We start from the raw sequence: 19435 nt of genomic DNA, 5'->3' as shown, positions 1-19435 counted from the left end.
GTATTGGGCTAATTTCAGGATTTCTGCACAGCCTGTGAAATCGCGATTTTAACAGGGCTTTATAACTCAATTTCAAACATATACCCTGTCAATGGTATTAACAACCCATTACAGGTACAATGAGAAAGTAGGTTACCTCGACCAGCTTATAATGGCACCATCAATAAGCAGTTCCTATGATCAAGCTGGCATTAGACAGTACTGTGACAAACTAGGTCACCATGACCACAATGCATTAAACAAAAGTTTCAACCCATCAAAACCTCTTCTGAAGATTTTGCCTTCAACCAACCAAAAGAAAAGTAAGTGGGGCACTGTGATACCATGGGACTAAGTAGTAACAGGAGAAGGCATATTTGGCTTTGAATGTGATGTGAATGTAAACAAACTGAACTGCCAACAAACCAGGCAGATTTATGTTTTAGTGTAAAATTGAACGTCAAACACTATAGCTTTAAAACTGTTTGAAAATGAAAGCCAAGGGGCATTGCCAGGTACAGTGACCTGTAAAGAAACAAAAACTGGATTAGCTGATCTGCTACTAAAACTACACAAGCACTATAGACAGCACACAAGCAAACCAGGATCAAGTCAAAACGCTCCCTGTTAATGCTGTGGATATAAATGACATAGCGTCAGTGTAAGCACAGGACAGGTAATCCATTCGGATGTTGGGAAATATCCAGTCTTCATCCTGTAACCAAATGTAACGCGTTGAACAATCTGCAGTTATGTTATGGAGAAAAACAAAGCTGGTGGCCTCTTCAATATAAAGTACCCTATATTATTAGAAAAAAATAAAATAAAATGAAAAGTACGTCAACTAAAACAGAATAACAAAAATTTTATGTATTTCTTAGTTACAAAACAGTTTGTGATCTTTTAACTGCTATTGTAAACTTAGATTTTGAGGTGGGAGATTCCCAGCCCCAGCACTGCCATCTAGTGGCCAGCACTACACCTCAGAAATAGAGATAACACTTAAGCTTTGCCTGTAGGCAACAAATAAATGAGTTTAAAGAGCAACTTCCCCTACACAGGTAATAAATACACTGCTAAACATATATGCCCAATCAATAGCAAACCAATTTCACATGATTTCCTGGTTGCAGAAATCAGGGGGAAATCACATAATGGGGCCAGTAGTGTGGAGTAGTGTTTAGGGCTCTGGACTCTTGACCAGAGGGTCGTGGGTTCAATCCCAGGTTGGGAACACTGCTGCTGTACCCTTGAGCAAGGTACTTTACTGAGATTGCTCTAGTAAAAACCCAACTGTAAAAATGGGTAAATGTATGTAAAAATAATGTGATATCTGTATAATGTGAAATAACGTGATATCTTGTAACAATTGTAAGTCGCCCTGGATAAGGTCGTCTGCTAATAAATAAATAACAATGATGTGATTGGGAGGAGACACAGCAATTGGAAGACAATTCCAAAGCTTCTTCGGAACTCCCAACAGCCTATGCCAGAATCAAACAGTTGTTGGGTCTAGCGGAACAGTTACACACATTTTTTAAAAATACAACAAATAGGAGGATTGGCTTTTGCACATTGTAGAAAAGCAGAATACGTTTTGGAATGGATGATGCATGGCACTCTACCTCAGTGAAGTGCTAGTTGAATATCTGCATACAGCTATTGCCATGAAGAAACGCTAGCTGGAAACAGCAGCAAACCACAGCATTTCCATGAAAGGAACAAATATTGTACAGTAGTCCCGATACACGTATTCCAGAACCAATCCAGAACCACGGTAATGCAATAAATTAGATCCAACCAAGAAAAAATACATATATTTGTGGTATCCTTCTAATAACCGTTACAACTGCCCCTGTGAAACCAAGTGCTTGGTTTTTCAGGTACAGAAACCTTCTTTTCAAACCCTATACTGTGTATTACTGAGTCGTCCATTCAATGAGTTTTGCAGATAACATTAAGCGGTGCAGTGTGGGGAGGAGAAAGGGTAAAGTGATTTGCAGCTAGAGAGACTGAAAGTACACGACAGCCAGATATAGAGAAGTGTTTCGAACACATTGGACCTGCAAGACTCCTTACTTAAAGGTGCCCCACCGTCAAGGAGATTTAAAACACCATTGGTTTCTCCATTCTCATAGTGATGGTGCTGGGTTTAATATTATAATCTTGGAAACTTAGAATTTGAGATCATCTAAGCTTTATCTCACAGCTACTAAAAAAAAACAAAAAAAAAAAACATGTAATCTGATATTCTATGTAATCTATGTATAAAACATTTCTAGACTATCGAATATCAAACTTTATTCAGTCCATGTCTATTGTACAGACTCTGGCAGTGGATGGAATCCTATGCTGTGACTTTTAGTTTCTCAGCCTACCAGGACTGCAAATTGACTTATTTCCCACAAAGATTTTTCCATCAAAATGCATTCTAGTTTAATTTAATTTAATTATTTCTTTTTACTCTTCGTTACCTTTTTCTGACATTTGCATTCATTCGGAGTGGTTCTTCTTGGTTCCTAAATATTGTGTTGTTTTCAATGATAAACGTTTCGACTAGAAGCATTTCTCAATGTCTTCATTAAAGTGCTTTTACCTGGGTTCAGGATCTGCTCTTCTAGCAACACAGATATATGTAACACAGTGTAGATCAGCCAAAGCATCTTTAGAGAAGTCAGAGCCTGCGATCAAGTTCCATTTGACTGGCAATACACTGTAGTGCACTAGATGGCCCAAGCACTATTTATCTATCTATCTATCTATCTATCTATCTATACACATACATACATATACATACATACATACATACACACACATACATACACACACACACATACATACACACATGTCTATGGCAGGATATAAAGAGCAGCTCCTGAACTCAGTCAATGCACCTTAACACAGACAGCTGCAATAAGAACCACTCAGAATGATTTCACACATCATACAAAGGTAAGGGGACTGTACAAAGAAATGCAAGCTATTTTGTACAATATCATGTCAGCTAGTTTTATTATATGATAGGGCACCTTTAAGCTAATGAATATATACTTATTTGTTTTTTTTTTGCATTTGCTTGTGTAAAATAGTTCACAAATACCTGCACAAAGAAGTACGCAATTGCCAGGGGCACAATGACCACAGCAAAGAGAGGGGTGCTGGCAATGATTACAGTGATGGTGGCAATGGAGCCAAAAAATGTTGACAAGAACATGAGGATGGTGGGCGGGATGACCTCATCAATCACGTAAATGTCCTTGGAGAAGCGATTGATTATGCGGCCTAAGGGGGTGGTGTCAAAGAAAGCCTGTGGCGTGCAGAACTTATTCTCCAGCAGGGCTGAGTGGAGTGTTCTGGCGGCGCCAATGCCACCCAGTGCCAGAGTAAAGGACGAAATCATTACCAGGACGCCTGTTTTGAAAAACAAAACAACAATAAAAAAAAGCCACTGGCAACATTCGGACTGAAGTTTACCGTGGTACATTTACATTCTGAATATTACTTTTGGTTGATGAATTGCCTTTTGGACATGCATGCAATACTTTTTGTTATGACTGTACCATGGTATATCATAGCATTTTATAAGGGGAGAAGGCAATACTGTCTGTAGTAGCTGTAAAAAATGAAACCGCAGTGAAATGGGTTTAGAATCTAAACTCAAAATTAGGCTTTTTCATTAGCTGACTCAGTAGCAAAAGAAAACTTTTATCTAGTCTGTCTGCTCGAGTTCATTGGGCCAGTAGGGGCACTGTGAGTTCATGCTGATTTGGCCTCCCTAGCACAGGGGAGTGCCAGAGCCAATGATACTCTCCTTGTGGAATCCCCAGCGAAGACTAGCAACTTGGCACAGCCAGGACTTGAACGTTCACTCCCCTGACTGCCGTGTTTTTACCACGTGGGCCTATTGGGGATTTTTTTTCATTTACTTGAAATGTTTCACCATGGAATCAGAGATTGAGTTTAATAATATAATTTGTGGAGACATTCAAACTGATAGATGCTCTCCCAGAACAAACCTGGAAATTAAGTAAAGGTAATGATAACACTGGCACTTGGTTTCATGGGTCACGTTTTTAAAGAAAAATTAGGAAATATACAGGTTTTATAACTTAAGCTGTGCCACAAAAATGCATCAATACAAATACCTTAATGAGCTCGTGAGGGTACAAAACACAGCTGTCTTTTCCAACAAACATCGATACTTATTTAATTTATATATCGTTTAAAGACGTTGACAAATTTGAAATATGAAAACCATGGTGAAGAGCAACTTGCCACTTTAAGTGTAAAAAGTTATAAACACTGAAATGACAAATTACAACACAAAACCTGCAGGGCGCTCTAGTAGTAGATGGCTCCACTCAAAACAGCAGACCTGTAAATGAATCTAATACACTAATTTGTATTTAAAAAGTCATTCCATGGTAGTGACTAAAAGAGTAGAATGGCTGGGAAAACATGAGATAAAATCAAACGCTGTAGTTGCAATATGACTTGCATATCTAAACAATTAACAAAAGCAACGGATACCTTTTCCCTTACAAGTGATTCCTACCTTGAGTTAGCCCCAGTGCTGCGTACACCCCAACCCTCATGCTTGTTTCTGTTTGAGTTCCGTTAACAGCAGTGTCACTCGTCCACTCACTGAGCCATACGTTAGCCCCTATGGCAGCAGCATTTTGACAGCAGTACAGGAAACATATGAACAAGCACAAAATGGGGCCCACTGCTTTCACATACTCCCAAAACACCTGCAGTTTCACCTAGGGTAGAAAGAGGAAGATATCCAATAATTTTTCATTCACAACTGAAACAGAGCAGTTCAATCTTACATTTTAACTTTCATTTTAATGCATGTTTTAATGCAATAGGGCGGAGGGTGGGTGCGAAGTGAAGACTGGTGTCTTTAACATGAAAGAGGTTCGCCTGTAGGTGTGCTTGTAGAGCTTTTAATCTGTGGGGTCCTAATCTGAGGTGTGTTACTCTCCTCCCCTCTTTAACTTTACAATGGCACCTGCAGATTCTATTATATCTGTGCAATATTTTATTAATGTATTTCAGATAGCAGAAAACTATGTTGTTCCATATGTATATATATGGTAGTAGGCATCAGACAAATAATGTAAAAAGTATGGCTATTTGAATTACTATAACTGGTTAACTTAACAAAATCAATAAAATATCTCTGCTTGTTCACTCATAGACGTATAACCTAGTATCACAACTTATGCAAATCAATCAAATGTAATTTGCAATACACTGTGAACCCCATAGTGTGCTGTGCTGGCTTACTCACTCTCCCAGTCTCTGCGGTCTCTGCGTAAATGAGTTTCTGAGCTGATGATTTTTTGTCAGGTGGGTGTTCAGCCGCTTTCCTTTCGCTGCACTTTCTCTTTCTTGTTGACATTTTTTTCGGGTTCTCCAGGTCTACTGAAATGACACTAATTTGCCTGAGAAATTGTAGAAAGCAAACATGAAAAAGAAAGAGTTACAAACAATGAAAAGCAAAAAAGGGGAAACAAAAATACCCATTCAAAGTACTAAAGCATTCTGCAAAAGGCCTTTTTGCTCCCTATTGCTGTCTACAACTACCATTCAGCTACATTCACTGCTACTACTGTGCACTTCTTACTAGCAGTTGTCTCTGATTCTATGTGAGGCCATAGCCATTCATCTCTGGAGGTTCCTTCTACTATTTCATAACCTTAAGAATGATTAAAACATCATAAAAAAAAACATTTTATGCACACTGCAGTTTCCACGGTGCCACAGTAAACTTGAAATACCTCGAGGCATCTCACAGCATACCGTGGGTATCGTGCGTTGCAGCTTGAAGTGTAAAACCAATACTTTCTTTTTCCAGCAGAGTGCACCAGAGAGCTTTTAGGAATTCAATGGACTGCATACCGTCGTTCCTTAACAAGATGATTTCTGCTTTAGAATTGTTAGATTGTGTCCCTCGGTGGGAAGCTGCAGTATATTTCGCAAAGTCTATTCACTCTGAGAAAGTGTAAACCACTGTCCTCACCTAATGAACTGCTTGCGAGCTTCGTTTGCTACTGGCTCGTTATCTACCATGTCGATGTGGTTACTCAAGGTGTCTTCTCTGAAATCCTCCTCTTCTTCCTCCAGCTCTGCAACCAAGTCAGATTAAATGTACAAGTGAGTGTTTAGCAGTGTGGAGATCTTCACGCTGAACAAGAGTGGCTGCAACAGTGTCTAAACCAACATCCTGCATCGCCTTGCACACTGTATAGAAACGTAGCCTGTTTCAGATTGTGAAGCTTTCAGAACACTTATTAGGGGGACTTTTCACACAATCTTGGTGGTTGAGACCACAACTGTTGCCCATGGAGGAAGCGATGTACCACCAGGGAGACTGGATAGAGGTTAGTTTGGGTACCCCAGGAGCACATCATTGCTTGCAGTGACTATGCAAGGGCAAATAAGTGAAAGGAAAACCACTGCAACTCAGCACTTTAGTACTGATAAAGAACACAACCTCATTTCCACAGTGGCTTTGAAGAATACATGAATAATGTACTAGGTGTCACAGAACAAATCGGAAAAGCTGCTACTATTAATGTATTATATGTGTAGCTAGCTTTAACATTTCACATACATACTATACCTCATGATCAAGTACAGTAGTGTGCAAATGTATTAGAACACCCCATTGCTTCTGTTGTTTTGATTTGTTGTGTATATGAAATTAAACCACTGCAACTGAAAATTCTCAAAATAGGCAAATTAATGATTGTCTAATTTAATTGATGACTTTAACAACATGCAATTAATTTAAAATTGTAAGAGAAAGGGAACACATAGCCACAATGGTAAATTGCATGAGAATGTTTAGAAGTTGTTTAAGATGGCTAATTGAAGCACAAAGCGGTCTAACATTTTCACAGTGCCTATTGTTTCTGTATCACGGATTAATGACGGAAAATTGAAATTGTCACACCCAGAGGTTTTTATGCAGGTAGGCATACAAAGGATATAAATCCTGAGGTGTTCTAATACATTTGCACGACTGTAAGTGCTAAAAACTAACACAGGGATGGAAAACTACAAGCCTTTCACACTCCTTTTTCCATGACTTGAATTGTAGCAAATTACTTTCCCTGAAGTCATATGCTTTCTGACCCCTAGGGGTCGCAGTAGCACCATGCCCAGACACTTTCCCTTTCTAGCCTGCAGGAGCGCAAAGGCCAATGCAACGCTCCCTGATTGACAGCTCTCTGCCACCGAGATTCGAGCAAGAGTAGTTCAGCCACAGATGACTTGAAAACAGTCATTGTAATGAAACCAGGGAGACATGCTTTAGAATACATGCAGCAGAAATATCTACGAACAGCCTAGGGTTTATCATGGCAATAAAAAAAGAAACTTAACCACCTTTCCCCATTAACTCCAAAAAGACAGACAACTTACCTATGGCTTCTGGGCCGACATCTAAAGCACAGCATCGGCGAGAAAGCAAGTTCAATGAAAAGAATAGAAAGAGCTGGCATACAAGAGACAGATAAACTTGGGACTGGAAGAAAGGGTGTTCCCAGTGCATGTTATGATGTTTAGTGATAGACTCAGCATTCTGACAACAACAGTATCTTTTGAGAAACAGTGTTTGAGAACATATTCATTTGAGTGTGTGCGTGTGTGTGAGCGTGTGCGCGTGTGTGAGACTTTTAAAAGATGTCAGTCCACAAAATGTGGTTTTCCTATATTTTTTATGCCATTTGTTTCTTCTCTTAGATTAAAGAGAAACTAATAGTAATTTGTAATGTGTGAAAAACATCATCTGGTGACCTATTGTATTTATTATTTTGTTTTTTTATATCTTTTTTACAGTATCAGTTTGTGAGGTGGTGGGTGTCCTTCATTATTTATTGTATATAACAATTCAATTGATCTAAAACAATGGGGGATTGAAATGCCAGTATTTTTACCATAAATAAAAATACACAAAAAAATTAAATAGGGCTGTCTCATGTACTGATTTTTTTTTTAGCTTTGTCTTAAAATCTGCAGTAGTTAGATCAACTGAAAAATCTACAGCACATTAGTAAAATTATTGAATTATACAGGGTGATTCATGCAGTATAAGCTGTGAATACTGAGGAACTGTAGGCATCCAGCCTATTTATACCTGAACAGCATGGAGACCACACAGCACCACAGAGTGGCATACAGTTTCATTTGTATATCACCCTCCACATACCCTCCAGTTTTCACAATGCTCTGACAATCTTGTGCAAATTATGAATCATGCTGTACAAAAAAAGGACTATTGATCTCATAAGATGGAAACCAAAGTTCTTCAAAGCTTGAAGAATACGCTAAAGCCAAATAAGAAATCACTGTACATTTAAGCCCCTATGTGTACTAAAAAGTGTGTTGATTTCATAGGGTGCATGAGATATCTTTTAACAAAACTCCTAAAAACTATTAAAACAAAAACAACAAGACAAGGGATGTACCTATAGCCTCGTCTTCCTCAACAATGTCCTCGAGCGTGTAATTTCGGAGGAATTCTGCAAAGGCACCATTTTGTGTCAGCAGCTCCTGGTAGGACCCCATCTCGGACACACTCCCATCCACCAGCACCACAATGTTGTCTACCTGCGGCAGGAAGGTGATGCTGTGTGTCACCAGGATTCGAGTCTGTTTAAAATGAAGAGGAAGAAAGTCAAGTACACAGCAGTCAGTGACCAGCACTGGAAACTAACCTGAACAAGCCAAAGCCAGTCCAGTCTCCAAAGCTTTAACATTTGTGTATACCAAATACCATGCTGTTCACTGGAAAAGGTGTGCACTATTACAAATATGAGTGTTCTACACTAAGAAATGATATACCAAGTTCTGCATTATATGCCAAGCGTGCGCTACACTAGGGTTATAGTATTCTATATAGTGTACTATTTTGGTATGGTAGCATAAACGAGACTTGCAAGTTTTACACAAGTTACGCATGTAAATATATTTTGGGTGGCGCTATATGTGTACAGATGTATTTGCTGGTAAAACACTATAACAGTAATAAGCTGGAAACCCCACATGGAGATAGCAATTTCTTTGAGAATATCATTAGCTAATCCCATGATTGAGCACTTACTTTGTCTTTAAGTAACCCTTCTGGACCAATGACTTTGTCAAAGATATGTTTTGCTACATGCGCATCCACTGCAGACAGAGGGTCATCGAGCAAGTAGACATCTGCTTCACTGTAGAGAGCCCTGGCAATGCTGACCCGCTGCTTCTGACCACCGGATAAGTTAATACCCTGATGACAACACAAACAACACACACCATGAGAATATACAGCTACAAAATACAAGCAACAATATCGTAATGTAGGACAGAAACAATTGCACACAAAAACAATCTTACTAAAACAATTATTGGGAGGTATTTACTGACACTTAATTTTGTAATTAAACATGCTGTTGCATTGTAACTACAAAACCAGGTGTCATTAATATGTAATTATGGTATAGTTTGATACACTTAATATATATATATATATTTTTACAGTATACAGATAGGGTTGTGCCATTAATTACAACATATTCAAAGAAACAATACTAAAAACAAGATATTTAAACTAAACTGAAGAAATATCATTATATCCAGGGCAAGGCATGTCGGAATCATATACATACCCCCTGCCAAGGATATAAATACAAAAAGTACTGAAAATATAGTTGAAATCACACAAAGACTTGAATAAATCATTAAAGGCAAAGCACAATGAAAAAGAAGCCCATGTAAAGAATATTATGCCGTTCCAACAGCCAATGAACATATTCATTATTAAAATATTAGAAACGTCACAGTTCAGAAAGCTGCACTGCTGGGCACTACCACACAGTAGAAAAGCACAACACTTTCAGATAGAACACCTACCTTTAAAAAGGCACAACAGAGAAAAGCAAAACATTGAAAAGGGAATTTGTGTAAATCAATTTGTAAATTAGATATTTACACAGTTTAAAATAAGAATAATCCCTGATTAATAAAGCATTATGGCAGTTGCACAGTACCCTGATCAGGGTTCTATTGCTAAATTAAAACATTTGCCATGGAATGTCCATACCAAGTCTTATCGTAAGTGGATGTCTAGTTAAAACGGTGCGACGTAGAGAGCACTGCTTCCCTGATTTCACAGGTCTTACCTTCTCTCCTATTTCAGTCTGGTCACCCCCTGGTAGCACCTCCAGGTCTGTGAGGAGGGCACAGGCTTCCAGGATGCTGCTGTACTTCTCTGCGTTGTATGGCTTGCCAAACAGGATGTTGTCTCTCAGAGTGGCGTTCTGAATCCAGGCCTGCTGGGACACGTAGGCCACTGAACCCTGAAAAAAATCAATACAAAATCAAAAATGTTTTTCATGTTAAATATAAATAACCCGAACTTTAAAAATATGTTTTTCAGTTGGTCCCTTGAGTGGTTGTTATAGCAACAGTAATGTGATACAGTGGGTGAAACTGAAATTCATAATCAGATTAATTATTCATATATTATTGCAGTTTTTGAGCGTGAACGCAGGTTAAATACATTCTATACAGTACATTAATATTGGTAAGACAGTTTCCTTAAAAAGATGCATATAAACTCCATATCAAGGTTTATATTGTATTATACAATGTGTATGTGTCATACAGTGAAAGTACAGTATTACTCTCCCTACAACGATTGTGCTTTTAGACAGAGTACCAGGTATTTGAAGTAACAAAGGGAAATTATTATTTTGATTCACAGCACATCTGAGGCACAAAGATCTGTATTGGTAGAGGTCACCTCTTGACTCATTTTCCAGGTAATCCAAAGCAAAAGCCAGCCAAACAGTATGTTTAATGAAGCATCAAAACAGTGCTAGATATGATTCCCTGCGGCATGTTGTAATGTGACTGTTGCTTAATGCTACTGATAGGAGTTTCCTCACAGGAAATTAGAGCATTGTATACATATTTTATACAAGGATGTGCATTTCGACCCTTGCTGGTTTGAATGCAGGAGTAACTCACCTTGATTGAAATCTCCCCTTCCAGCTTCTCCATTTCACCCAGGAGAGCAGAGACCAGAGAGGACTTCCCACAGCCCACATGCCCCACCACAGCTAGCAGAGATCCGTGAGGCACCATCAGGTTGATACTGTGAAATACAACGCAACAAAAGCCATGACACCCACCACAATGATGCAAGCACAAAATACAGTATCGTTATAAAATATGTTATGCTGGTTGCAGAAACATTTAAATATACCCTCCTATGTTTCAATATTAATTTGGTCATTTCAATTTTGAAGTAGAAGTTCTCTCCCTAAAAGAAAACTACATGTAAAACTGCCTGAAAGGTAAAATATTGTGGAAAAAAAGGTGAGACATTTTTATTTTTTGCATGTAAACCAAGCCTATGGGGACATGCAACTCTTTACCTTCTGTATATGCTCATGTAAGAATGTACAGTAAATGTGTAACACAGATCAATGAACAGAGAGACAGATATATTTGAAAGCATGTTTAAAAAAATTGATGCAAATTATTGCTGTAAGAAGCAAAACTCCTTTGGTCCATTTGAGCTGGAATGACCTAATTGTCTAAGCGTTACTAACCATTACGGTTGGATATCAAGATTACCAGCCATGTGCTGCACACACCCACCTGTGGAGAGTTGCAGGGTCGGATTTTGCCCAACTGAATTTTCCATTCACTACGGTGACGACACAGCCTGCAAAACAGAGGGCAACATGACATTCAGAACCCGTTCAGGTATATCTCATTGGCCAACAAGTGTTCCAGCGTGTGCAGATATGTTATCATACATACAGCTTGGAACTTTCAGAACCACTCTGCCCAGTTCACTTTACAACCAATTCACTTTGGGAGGAGTGCCATTTATAAGAGCAGTAACAAACTCCAGGGTGTTTAAATAAGGCTGTTTAACACCACGTGACTTCACCTCAAACACTACCCCTAAGTGTGCACACATTGTCGTGTTTCCATTACTGGGAGCTGGCAAGAGTCCGTTAAAGTTACACAAGTGCAAATCATAATGACCAAAGAAAAACCTTTTTAAAAAAGCATGAAATGTTTACATAACGGCTCATAAGTGAGATAAAAAAAACATAAAACAGATATTGTGAACTTAACCTATCCCTTATATTAAGCAAGAATTCCATACAGTACTTATCGGTGTGTGAACAAGTCACTTTATCACAGGAAACTGATACACTTGTCAGTTAGTGTGCAGTAACTGATAGGCAAAAATGACGCCACATACTTTTTCCTTGGTATTTATTAAATCAATTCTTGAAACATAATGCCCATAGTATACAGCAACAGCTTAGAATCTTGCTCGAAATCTGCCTTGATCTGGTTTTGAGCTGGTTTGAGCTGGAGTGGTACCACTGGACAGCCTTCCTTATTCCAGTCAAATCAACTGACATTGTGTGACCTTTCCACTCGGCAGACCCCTTTACTCTGCAGTGGCCCATAGAAAAAGGCCCTGGTACCCAGTTGAGTGGGGTTGCAATTCAGCAAGTCTACTGCGGTAAAACTGCGGTGCTGCTTGGAGTGTAAAATCAAAACTTTCTTTTTTTTCCCCAGCAGAGTTAGGGATTTGATGCTGGATTATAAACTGTTGTGCATTCACAAAATCATTCATGCAGCACTGATTTGTTTAATTCTCCCTCTCTCCTTCCATTTAATTCTCTACTGTATTAATAATAACCAAACTGTATTTTTTTTTTGACTGACTGACAACCATGCTTGTAATGTATAGGATAACAGTATTTATGTACATTTATATAGAATGAGAGTGGGGTTGGTAAAGTTGAAAGGTCACATAAATTGTCATTTGAATGCCCTTTAGCTCAAAGCCACATTAAGGTGAAAAATGATAAAACTTAATATTGGAATCCAGAAATACTACTATAAAATATTAAGGGAAATTTAAAAAAAAAAAGCAATTTCTCTTTAACTTATACTTATACTTACCAGTCTGGGCTAGCCCAACAGGTCTCTTGACAATAAAAGTGTACTTAACTATAGGAATAAAACAGTTAAGGGAAAGTAAATCAAACAAATTGAATGGCTTGAATAAGTGTCTACCTGAGGCTATGTTCTTTTTGTCAACACTGTCGGGGTCCAACTCATCATGACTCAGGAAACACTGAATGCGCTTCAGGGAGACGCTAGCCTGAAGCATAAAAGAGAAATGATGCTTATTTTCTTAAATATTTGAATAATTTTCTCATGGTGTGTGTACAATAAAAGCTGAAACAAATTGCCCATTCCACTTGCCCTCAAGGCAAGCCTTGGGCCACTGCCCTTCCAAATGGCAGTGCTTGGCTACTCTGCCATAACATGATGAAGGGATATGTTCCATAGACAAGGAGGGAAGACTCACTGAAGCAATTGCATTGTACTGTACGGCTTTGATTTACAAGATTCCCTCTCACTGTGTTTAATACATCTTAGAACGTTACAACTGCAACAGCTCAAGTGTAATTCTTATTAGTGTAGGCTTTGTACCTTGAATGCAAATTATAAAGCTCTCGTCGTGTGTAGTATCCAGTTCACTGTGCAATTAGTAACCATTGAAGTTAACAATGAAACTGACATTGCAGAATTAGAAATGCAACGCTACAGCTATGGCCAAACGTTTTGCATCAATTTATAGAATTAACTAATTTTGCTTCATTAAGTCGAATGAAACCTGATGAATAATATTACGTTAACATATTGAATTACATACTGTAGTTTTCCATACATTTGAGGAAAAACATGAAGTACTGTACTACTGTTATGGCTTCCAAAACTACCATTTTGTAGTTTCTTTGATTACATAATGTTCAATAAAAGACCTAAATTATGTTCATATAGTTACATATATATATATTTTATTATGTCTCAATCCTAAAATTCTAGATGATGCAAAAATGTTGGCCATAGCTGTACACTTCCTGTGCTGTAGGTCACATGGTTTGGTTGCAGCTAGACCATTAGTGAGGTTTAAAGCACATAGATGTTGCATTTGAAAACTAGTTAGCACAAGTGGGCATGATTTTAATGCTGTGGTTATTTCCATTACAGCGTTGCAGAAGATCACAACGGTTCATGAAATCTGTGCTGGTGTCTTAAATGTTTTATGAGAATGGGTTCCTTCCACATGCCTCTGATAAGTAAATGCAAATACAATTATTCCATCAACTGACTGACTTCCAGTTAGAAAACCAGCAATACCGTGGAGTGGACTATTGGGCATATGTTTATTGGTACTCAACAGACCAAATGACAACAGTTCTTTCAAATCCTGAAAGCTGTTCAGTTTACCTGCACAATACTGCTGATGACCTGAGGAAGCATGTTCAAAGGGAACCGCAGAATGTTGAACAATGACAAGGAGACAAAGGCCTTCTTGGCATCAAGTACATTTTTGTCATTCACTGTGACATATACAGCAAATGTTGTCAAGGCAACCTAAAAATAAATAAATATTAATGAATGTCAAATGCATTTGGGCAGAGTTTTCAGGTGAATTAATTTTAAAATCTAATTTAAAAGTACTCAAAAGGCTTCGACAACCATGAGAAGCACAAATGGTGAGAAAGTCCTTCATTAATGTAAAAGAAACTTAATAAATTCAATGACAAACATTTGAAGAAAAAGACTTCTAGTCAAAACAGTCATTGAATGTAATTCAATCTACTACTTAAATATAAAAAAAATGGAATGCTTCAACCTGACAGGCAAAGCCCTAAGCCCTATTATAACCCTAAGAGTCCACAGTAAACCGTGCAGTTCAGAACCAGCGTGAGAAGGTACCAGGAATGGGGCGCTGGTCCAGGCAAAGATAGACACAGCCCCGAGATAGGCAGATTTCCTCAGCACTTTCAGCTCATTCTCTCGGATCTGCAGGACCTTCTCCTTAAACGAATTCTCCCAGGCATACAGCTTTAAGACCTTGATGCCATTGAGAATCTCACTCATCAGTTTGATCCGGGCGTCTTTGTACTGCATCTGTTCCACCTTAAAAAGGGTAGAGAAAACAAAACTGAATATCCTCTGAATTGTTTGGTCATTGATTCAAACATTACCAAACATGACTAAGTCAATGGAATGTAACAATTATTTTCTTCATTAAGAAAGTGATTTGCCTTGATTTTTAGAGCTTGTACATACATTAAAAATACTACATACTATAAGTGTTTTGTATAGAATGAAAAACTCCCTATACAATCAAAGCTAGGGCTACAGTTGTTTTTCTGAGGGTTCTGTGACAAATCATTTTCTTGGAACTCACAGCAGTCCATAAGTTTTATACACACACCCAGGATTAGAAACTCACTACTCCTGCTACTTCACGGGTCAATTAAGTATATTACTGAAATGATCAAAAGCAATAAGACCCTGTTAAACACAGATGCATGAACAACCTCAAACAATACAGACTACAGGCTTACTCATGCTGTGATAAGTGAGATCAATTCAGAGTAGATTTAGTTTAGATTTAGTTGTGAAAACCCTGCATGAATTGTGTATGGATGAATACAGTATGTTGAGGGGGACCTGAAGTTAATAGGGTGTAGGGCCACTATGGACATGGATACCGGGTTTGGTGTGTAAACTGGAGGGATATGTTCCCTTCACAGTTTTCACCTCGTCTGGGCGCTTATGTCACACTTTGGTTGCAGTCATCTTCCTGTTTTCTTGTGGCAGACAGCAATCTTGGCAAGCACAGTCAAACAGGATGCTCTTTCAACCACTGCTTGGCCAGCTATGGTTTTGTGTTTTTTTGTCACTGTCATCCCCTTTTTAAACATTCATTTACTGCTATAATAGATTTAGAAGCACCTGTCAACTGAACACCACTATTAGCCCTATCTTGCCATTTGCATAACAAATTGCCAGTCGTGTGGAACAGTCTTTTTTAAATAGCACTTTCAAGGGAACTGCTTATCCAACTTCTTTAGCACAAGTTAATGAGTCTATCCTAATATGGAAGCTGTCGCTGTGTAACTCGGCCTATTTAAATATTGTTTTCAAAAGCCTTGCCATTACTTTCTCACAATACAGTCAAGTGTCTGACCTTTCTACGCTAACAGCAACATTCCAAACATTAAGTATCATGCCGGTAAACTCAATGCGTTGAAACCAATTTGATAACATCACTTTATCAGCCACCAAAAACATGTTTTTTTGTCCTGATAATAGTCACATGCCAACAATAGTAGTCTTATTTAAAGCTTATATTTCTATATAAAAACCCTTCATGCTAGGTATTTTCTTTAGTGCAGCTTTTACCCTGGTATTGTTTGCATGATAATGTTGCTGTTTTCTATGCTTATAGTAGGTATTTAATGTCTGTTGCCATGGGTTACCATTATGCTGTACTAAACTTTTCCAAGCGAGTAGTTAGAGCAATGGGCTATGACAGGCTTGCCTACCTGAAAAGCCCTGGTCTTCATGGCAATGGCTGCATTCAAAGGAATCAGTAAAACCATCACTGCAAAACCAGCAAGGACGGAGGGACCCAGATACTATAAATAAGAACAGCACAAAATAAACAATTCCGCAGTCTGTGTCTCAGACTGAAGGGAATCATATGACTGTACTTCGCTGTCTGGTTCTACTTTTGGAAGGCAGGTGGTTATCTAAAGTAAACACTTTGGAAATATGCACCATTCAAAAAGTACAAATGCTCTGCGAAGAATGCTCCATTAAGAAATTACAATTTTAAAAAAGCTATAAAATCACAGCTCCACAACATTCATGCAATCTTGAAGCAGGCATCTTCCCTCCTTCTTGTGTTAATATCTTATTTAATAATTATAATTTTGAAAAACTACAAGAAAAATGTTTAAAACTAATTCATATTCACTTTTTACTTGGGTGAAGGTGGGAAACAAACCAGCAACTAACTAAAAAAATATATATCATAAGAACATAAGAAAGTTTACAAACGAGAGGAGGCCATTCGGCCCATCTTGCTTGTTTGGTTGTTAGTAGCTTATTGAACCCAGAATCTCATCAAGCAGCTTCTTGAAGGATGTGGGTGTCAAGGGGGAAGGGTGTCAGCTTCTACAACATTATTGGGGAGTTGGTTCCAGACCCTCACAATTCAAGAATTGAACTGGCATCGCTTATCTGGTCAGCAAATTTGACTGCTTATAGTCTGTGTGACATGTCTTCTGTACACTTGATTACAGAAACGTGATTATTCATATGGAGGTACACTCCCTGTACATCTTGATAACTATAACTAACAGGGTGAGGTTCGGAGAAAAAAGAAATTACAAAAGAGCATTGATAAAGTAGCTCTGCCGTTGTTGTGTTTACATCTCAATGTAAACTTGAAACCATAAAGGAGTTTAACTTTTACAAAGGCTGTCCTGTACAGACTGGGGTACTGTACGGGGATGCAGGGGTCACAACTAAAGAAATGTTCAAAAAGGCCCGCTTACCTGCCAGAGAAAGTATAAGGCTAAGATGATTTGGAGTGGGGCTGACCACAGCATGTTGAGGAAGGTGGTGAGATCCATAAAGCGCTGGGCATCGACAGACATCAGGTTCACAATCTCTCCCACTGTGGATGATCGCTTGGCTGAATTTGTGATCACCAGAGACTGCAGAAGAATAAATTACAATCAGCAAGAATCGGTTAAATCGTTGAAACTTCCTGTGGATTTACAAAATACACTGGTGGTGTACATTCATCTTTTCATTATATTGACGGCTCTTATGTTAAATGAATTGTGTTTAATATGCCACTAATTAAAATGCTCATCACTTATATAACTAATGCATTCATAACTTATATATGAAGTTGTATGTATTTAAGTCAGTCATGCATTGCTTTCTTTTTGATACTAATTATCTAGAATGCAATGTTCGTTATAGAGAGTACTAAAAGCAATCTACAGAGCATTTAACCAGTCTCACTATTTACCTTTGCTGCTGTACCTCCTGTGTTCAGTGGGGCTGATTTGATCGAAACATACCCCTCCAGGCCACGCTCACCTTTCTGTATATAGCCCCTATGATAGCAGTGCGTAGTCTCATTCCAGTCACAAAGCAGTACTGGAAGTGCTGGTGGAGGATGATGGTCTGCAGCAGCGCACAGAAGAACATCAAAAACGCCAAGGCAAAGCCCCACCAGGAGGGGGCATCCTTCTGCATCGTGAAGTTAATCAACAAGCTGTGGAACAAAGCAATGACAACGCGGTTATGCCCCTAGACTTTAGACACTCAAATGCTGCAGTCAAGTGAGTCAGGTGGACAAAATCGTCAATGATGAAGGCCTCAAGTTAGCAGAAAAATACTTCAACTAATGCCTTTATCAGTGTGAATCTGATAAATGAACTACTGAAACACTGATGAAGGCATTTGCCTGACCGTGAAGTCTACTTTGCCTGACTACATCTCTTGCTCTAAATGGTGAATTTCACAGAATATCACTCAGTTATTACTGCGGAAGCATTTCTAGACAAGCAGTCCAAATAATATGAATAAAGCTGTAATTTAGCATATTTCAATATCATCTTCATATTTGCGGTTATTCTTAACATCTGCTACAGTACAATAATACTGTATATTTCACACATTAGCCTAGCATGCAAATACATTCTGCTGCATTTCAATATTTACCATATTGCTGAGCCAGGTTAAGCCACAGTCATTTGCAATTCAAAACCATTCAAATTGATGAAAGAGAAAAAATAATAAAAGGCGCTAGTCTTTATTACATTCAAATATTTGCACACATTCTAAATTAAATCTGGCAATATAATACAACGGCTGCCTTTTTACATGCACACAAGAAGTCTGTAATGATACTGAGTGTTCATTTCTGTAAGCTGGAAATGCAAGCGCAGGCTGATTGAACACAATTTCCTGGCCCATATTACAAAACCCTTTTTACATGCTGAATTGTTTATTTATTTATTTAAAAATATATATTTCCTTGTTTTTTTCCTTCTCTTTTTAGTGTTCCCAAATATTTGACCTGTTTTTCTCCCCAATTTTGAATGTCCAATTATGCTCCCTTAATGCTCCCCACAACAGCACTCCAGTACAAATAGGGTTTGAATATTAATAGCTCAAATATTTTCTAGAGCCTGCCACACAGTTTGCAGTCAATCCACTGTTCTCATGCAGAGAGGATACCTGTGGAAGATGCGGTCATATACACCAGAACCAAATCCTTACTTCAGAAGCTGTGGGTTCACAAAGCCTATCAGGTCCTGCATAAGTTTGTATGCAGAGCCAATTAAAAAGTAGGAGCCATAGGCTTTCAGCAAGGCTTTCAGGAAGGACGGCTGCTTCGTATCATTCTTCCCCAATAGCAACACTCCGGCCTCTTCAGTCCCTCCGTCAACATGGTTCAGAACTTTGGTGGAGGATGTGGAGTATACAGCCTGGTTCTTTCTATCAAACAGAGAACAGGGTGAGAACC

At 38.5% G+C, this 19435-nt stretch overlaps 1 protein-coding gene across 5 annotated transcripts in view; it reads right to left on the bottom strand.

Annotated features, from left to right (window-relative positions):
• The window catches only part of LOC117423399 (ATP-binding cassette sub-family C member 3-like), an 86286-nt gene that overhangs the window by 17139 nt on the left and 49712 nt on the right, over positions 1-19435 (bottom strand). For 2 of the 5 annotated variants that reach the window (XM_034039092.3, XM_034039091.3), the window contains exons 8-23: positions 19189-19407; positions 18001-18178; positions 17445-17606; positions 16428-16520; positions 14806-15009; positions 14314-14460; positions 13090-13177; positions 11641-11707; positions 11005-11131; positions 10155-10331; positions 9095-9262; positions 8460-8643; positions 6008-6113; positions 5276-5429; positions 4535-4742; positions 3080-3390 (exon numbers count right to left, since the gene is read on the bottom strand). In XM_034039092.3, coding sequence (XP_033894983.3) covers positions 3080-3390; positions 4535-4742; positions 5276-5429; positions 6008-6113; positions 8460-8643; positions 9095-9262; positions 10155-10331; positions 11005-11131; positions 11641-11707; positions 13090-13177; positions 14314-14460; positions 14806-15009; positions 16428-16520; positions 17445-17606; positions 18001-18178; positions 19189-19407 — 2593 coding nt within the window. Of the gene's footprint in view, positions 1-3079; positions 3391-4534; positions 4743-5275; positions 5430-6007; positions 6114-8459; positions 8644-9094; positions 9263-10154; positions 10332-11004; positions 11132-11640; positions 11708-13089; positions 13178-14313; positions 14461-14805; positions 15010-16427; positions 16521-17444; positions 17607-18000; positions 18179-19188; positions 19408-19435 lie in introns of those variants that run through there. The other 3 variants (XM_058989910.1, XM_034039090.3, XM_058989911.1) reach the window with 2 other exon arrangements.

This window comes from Acipenser ruthenus, chromosome 17, assembly GCF_902713425.1.
Source record: "Acipenser ruthenus chromosome 17, fAciRut3.2 maternal haplotype, whole genome shotgun sequence".
Classification (NCBI taxonomy): domain Eukaryota; kingdom Metazoa; phylum Chordata; class Actinopteri; order Acipenseriformes; family Acipenseridae; genus Acipenser; species Acipenser ruthenus.
This window is presented reverse-complemented; position numbering and strand designations above follow the sequence as displayed.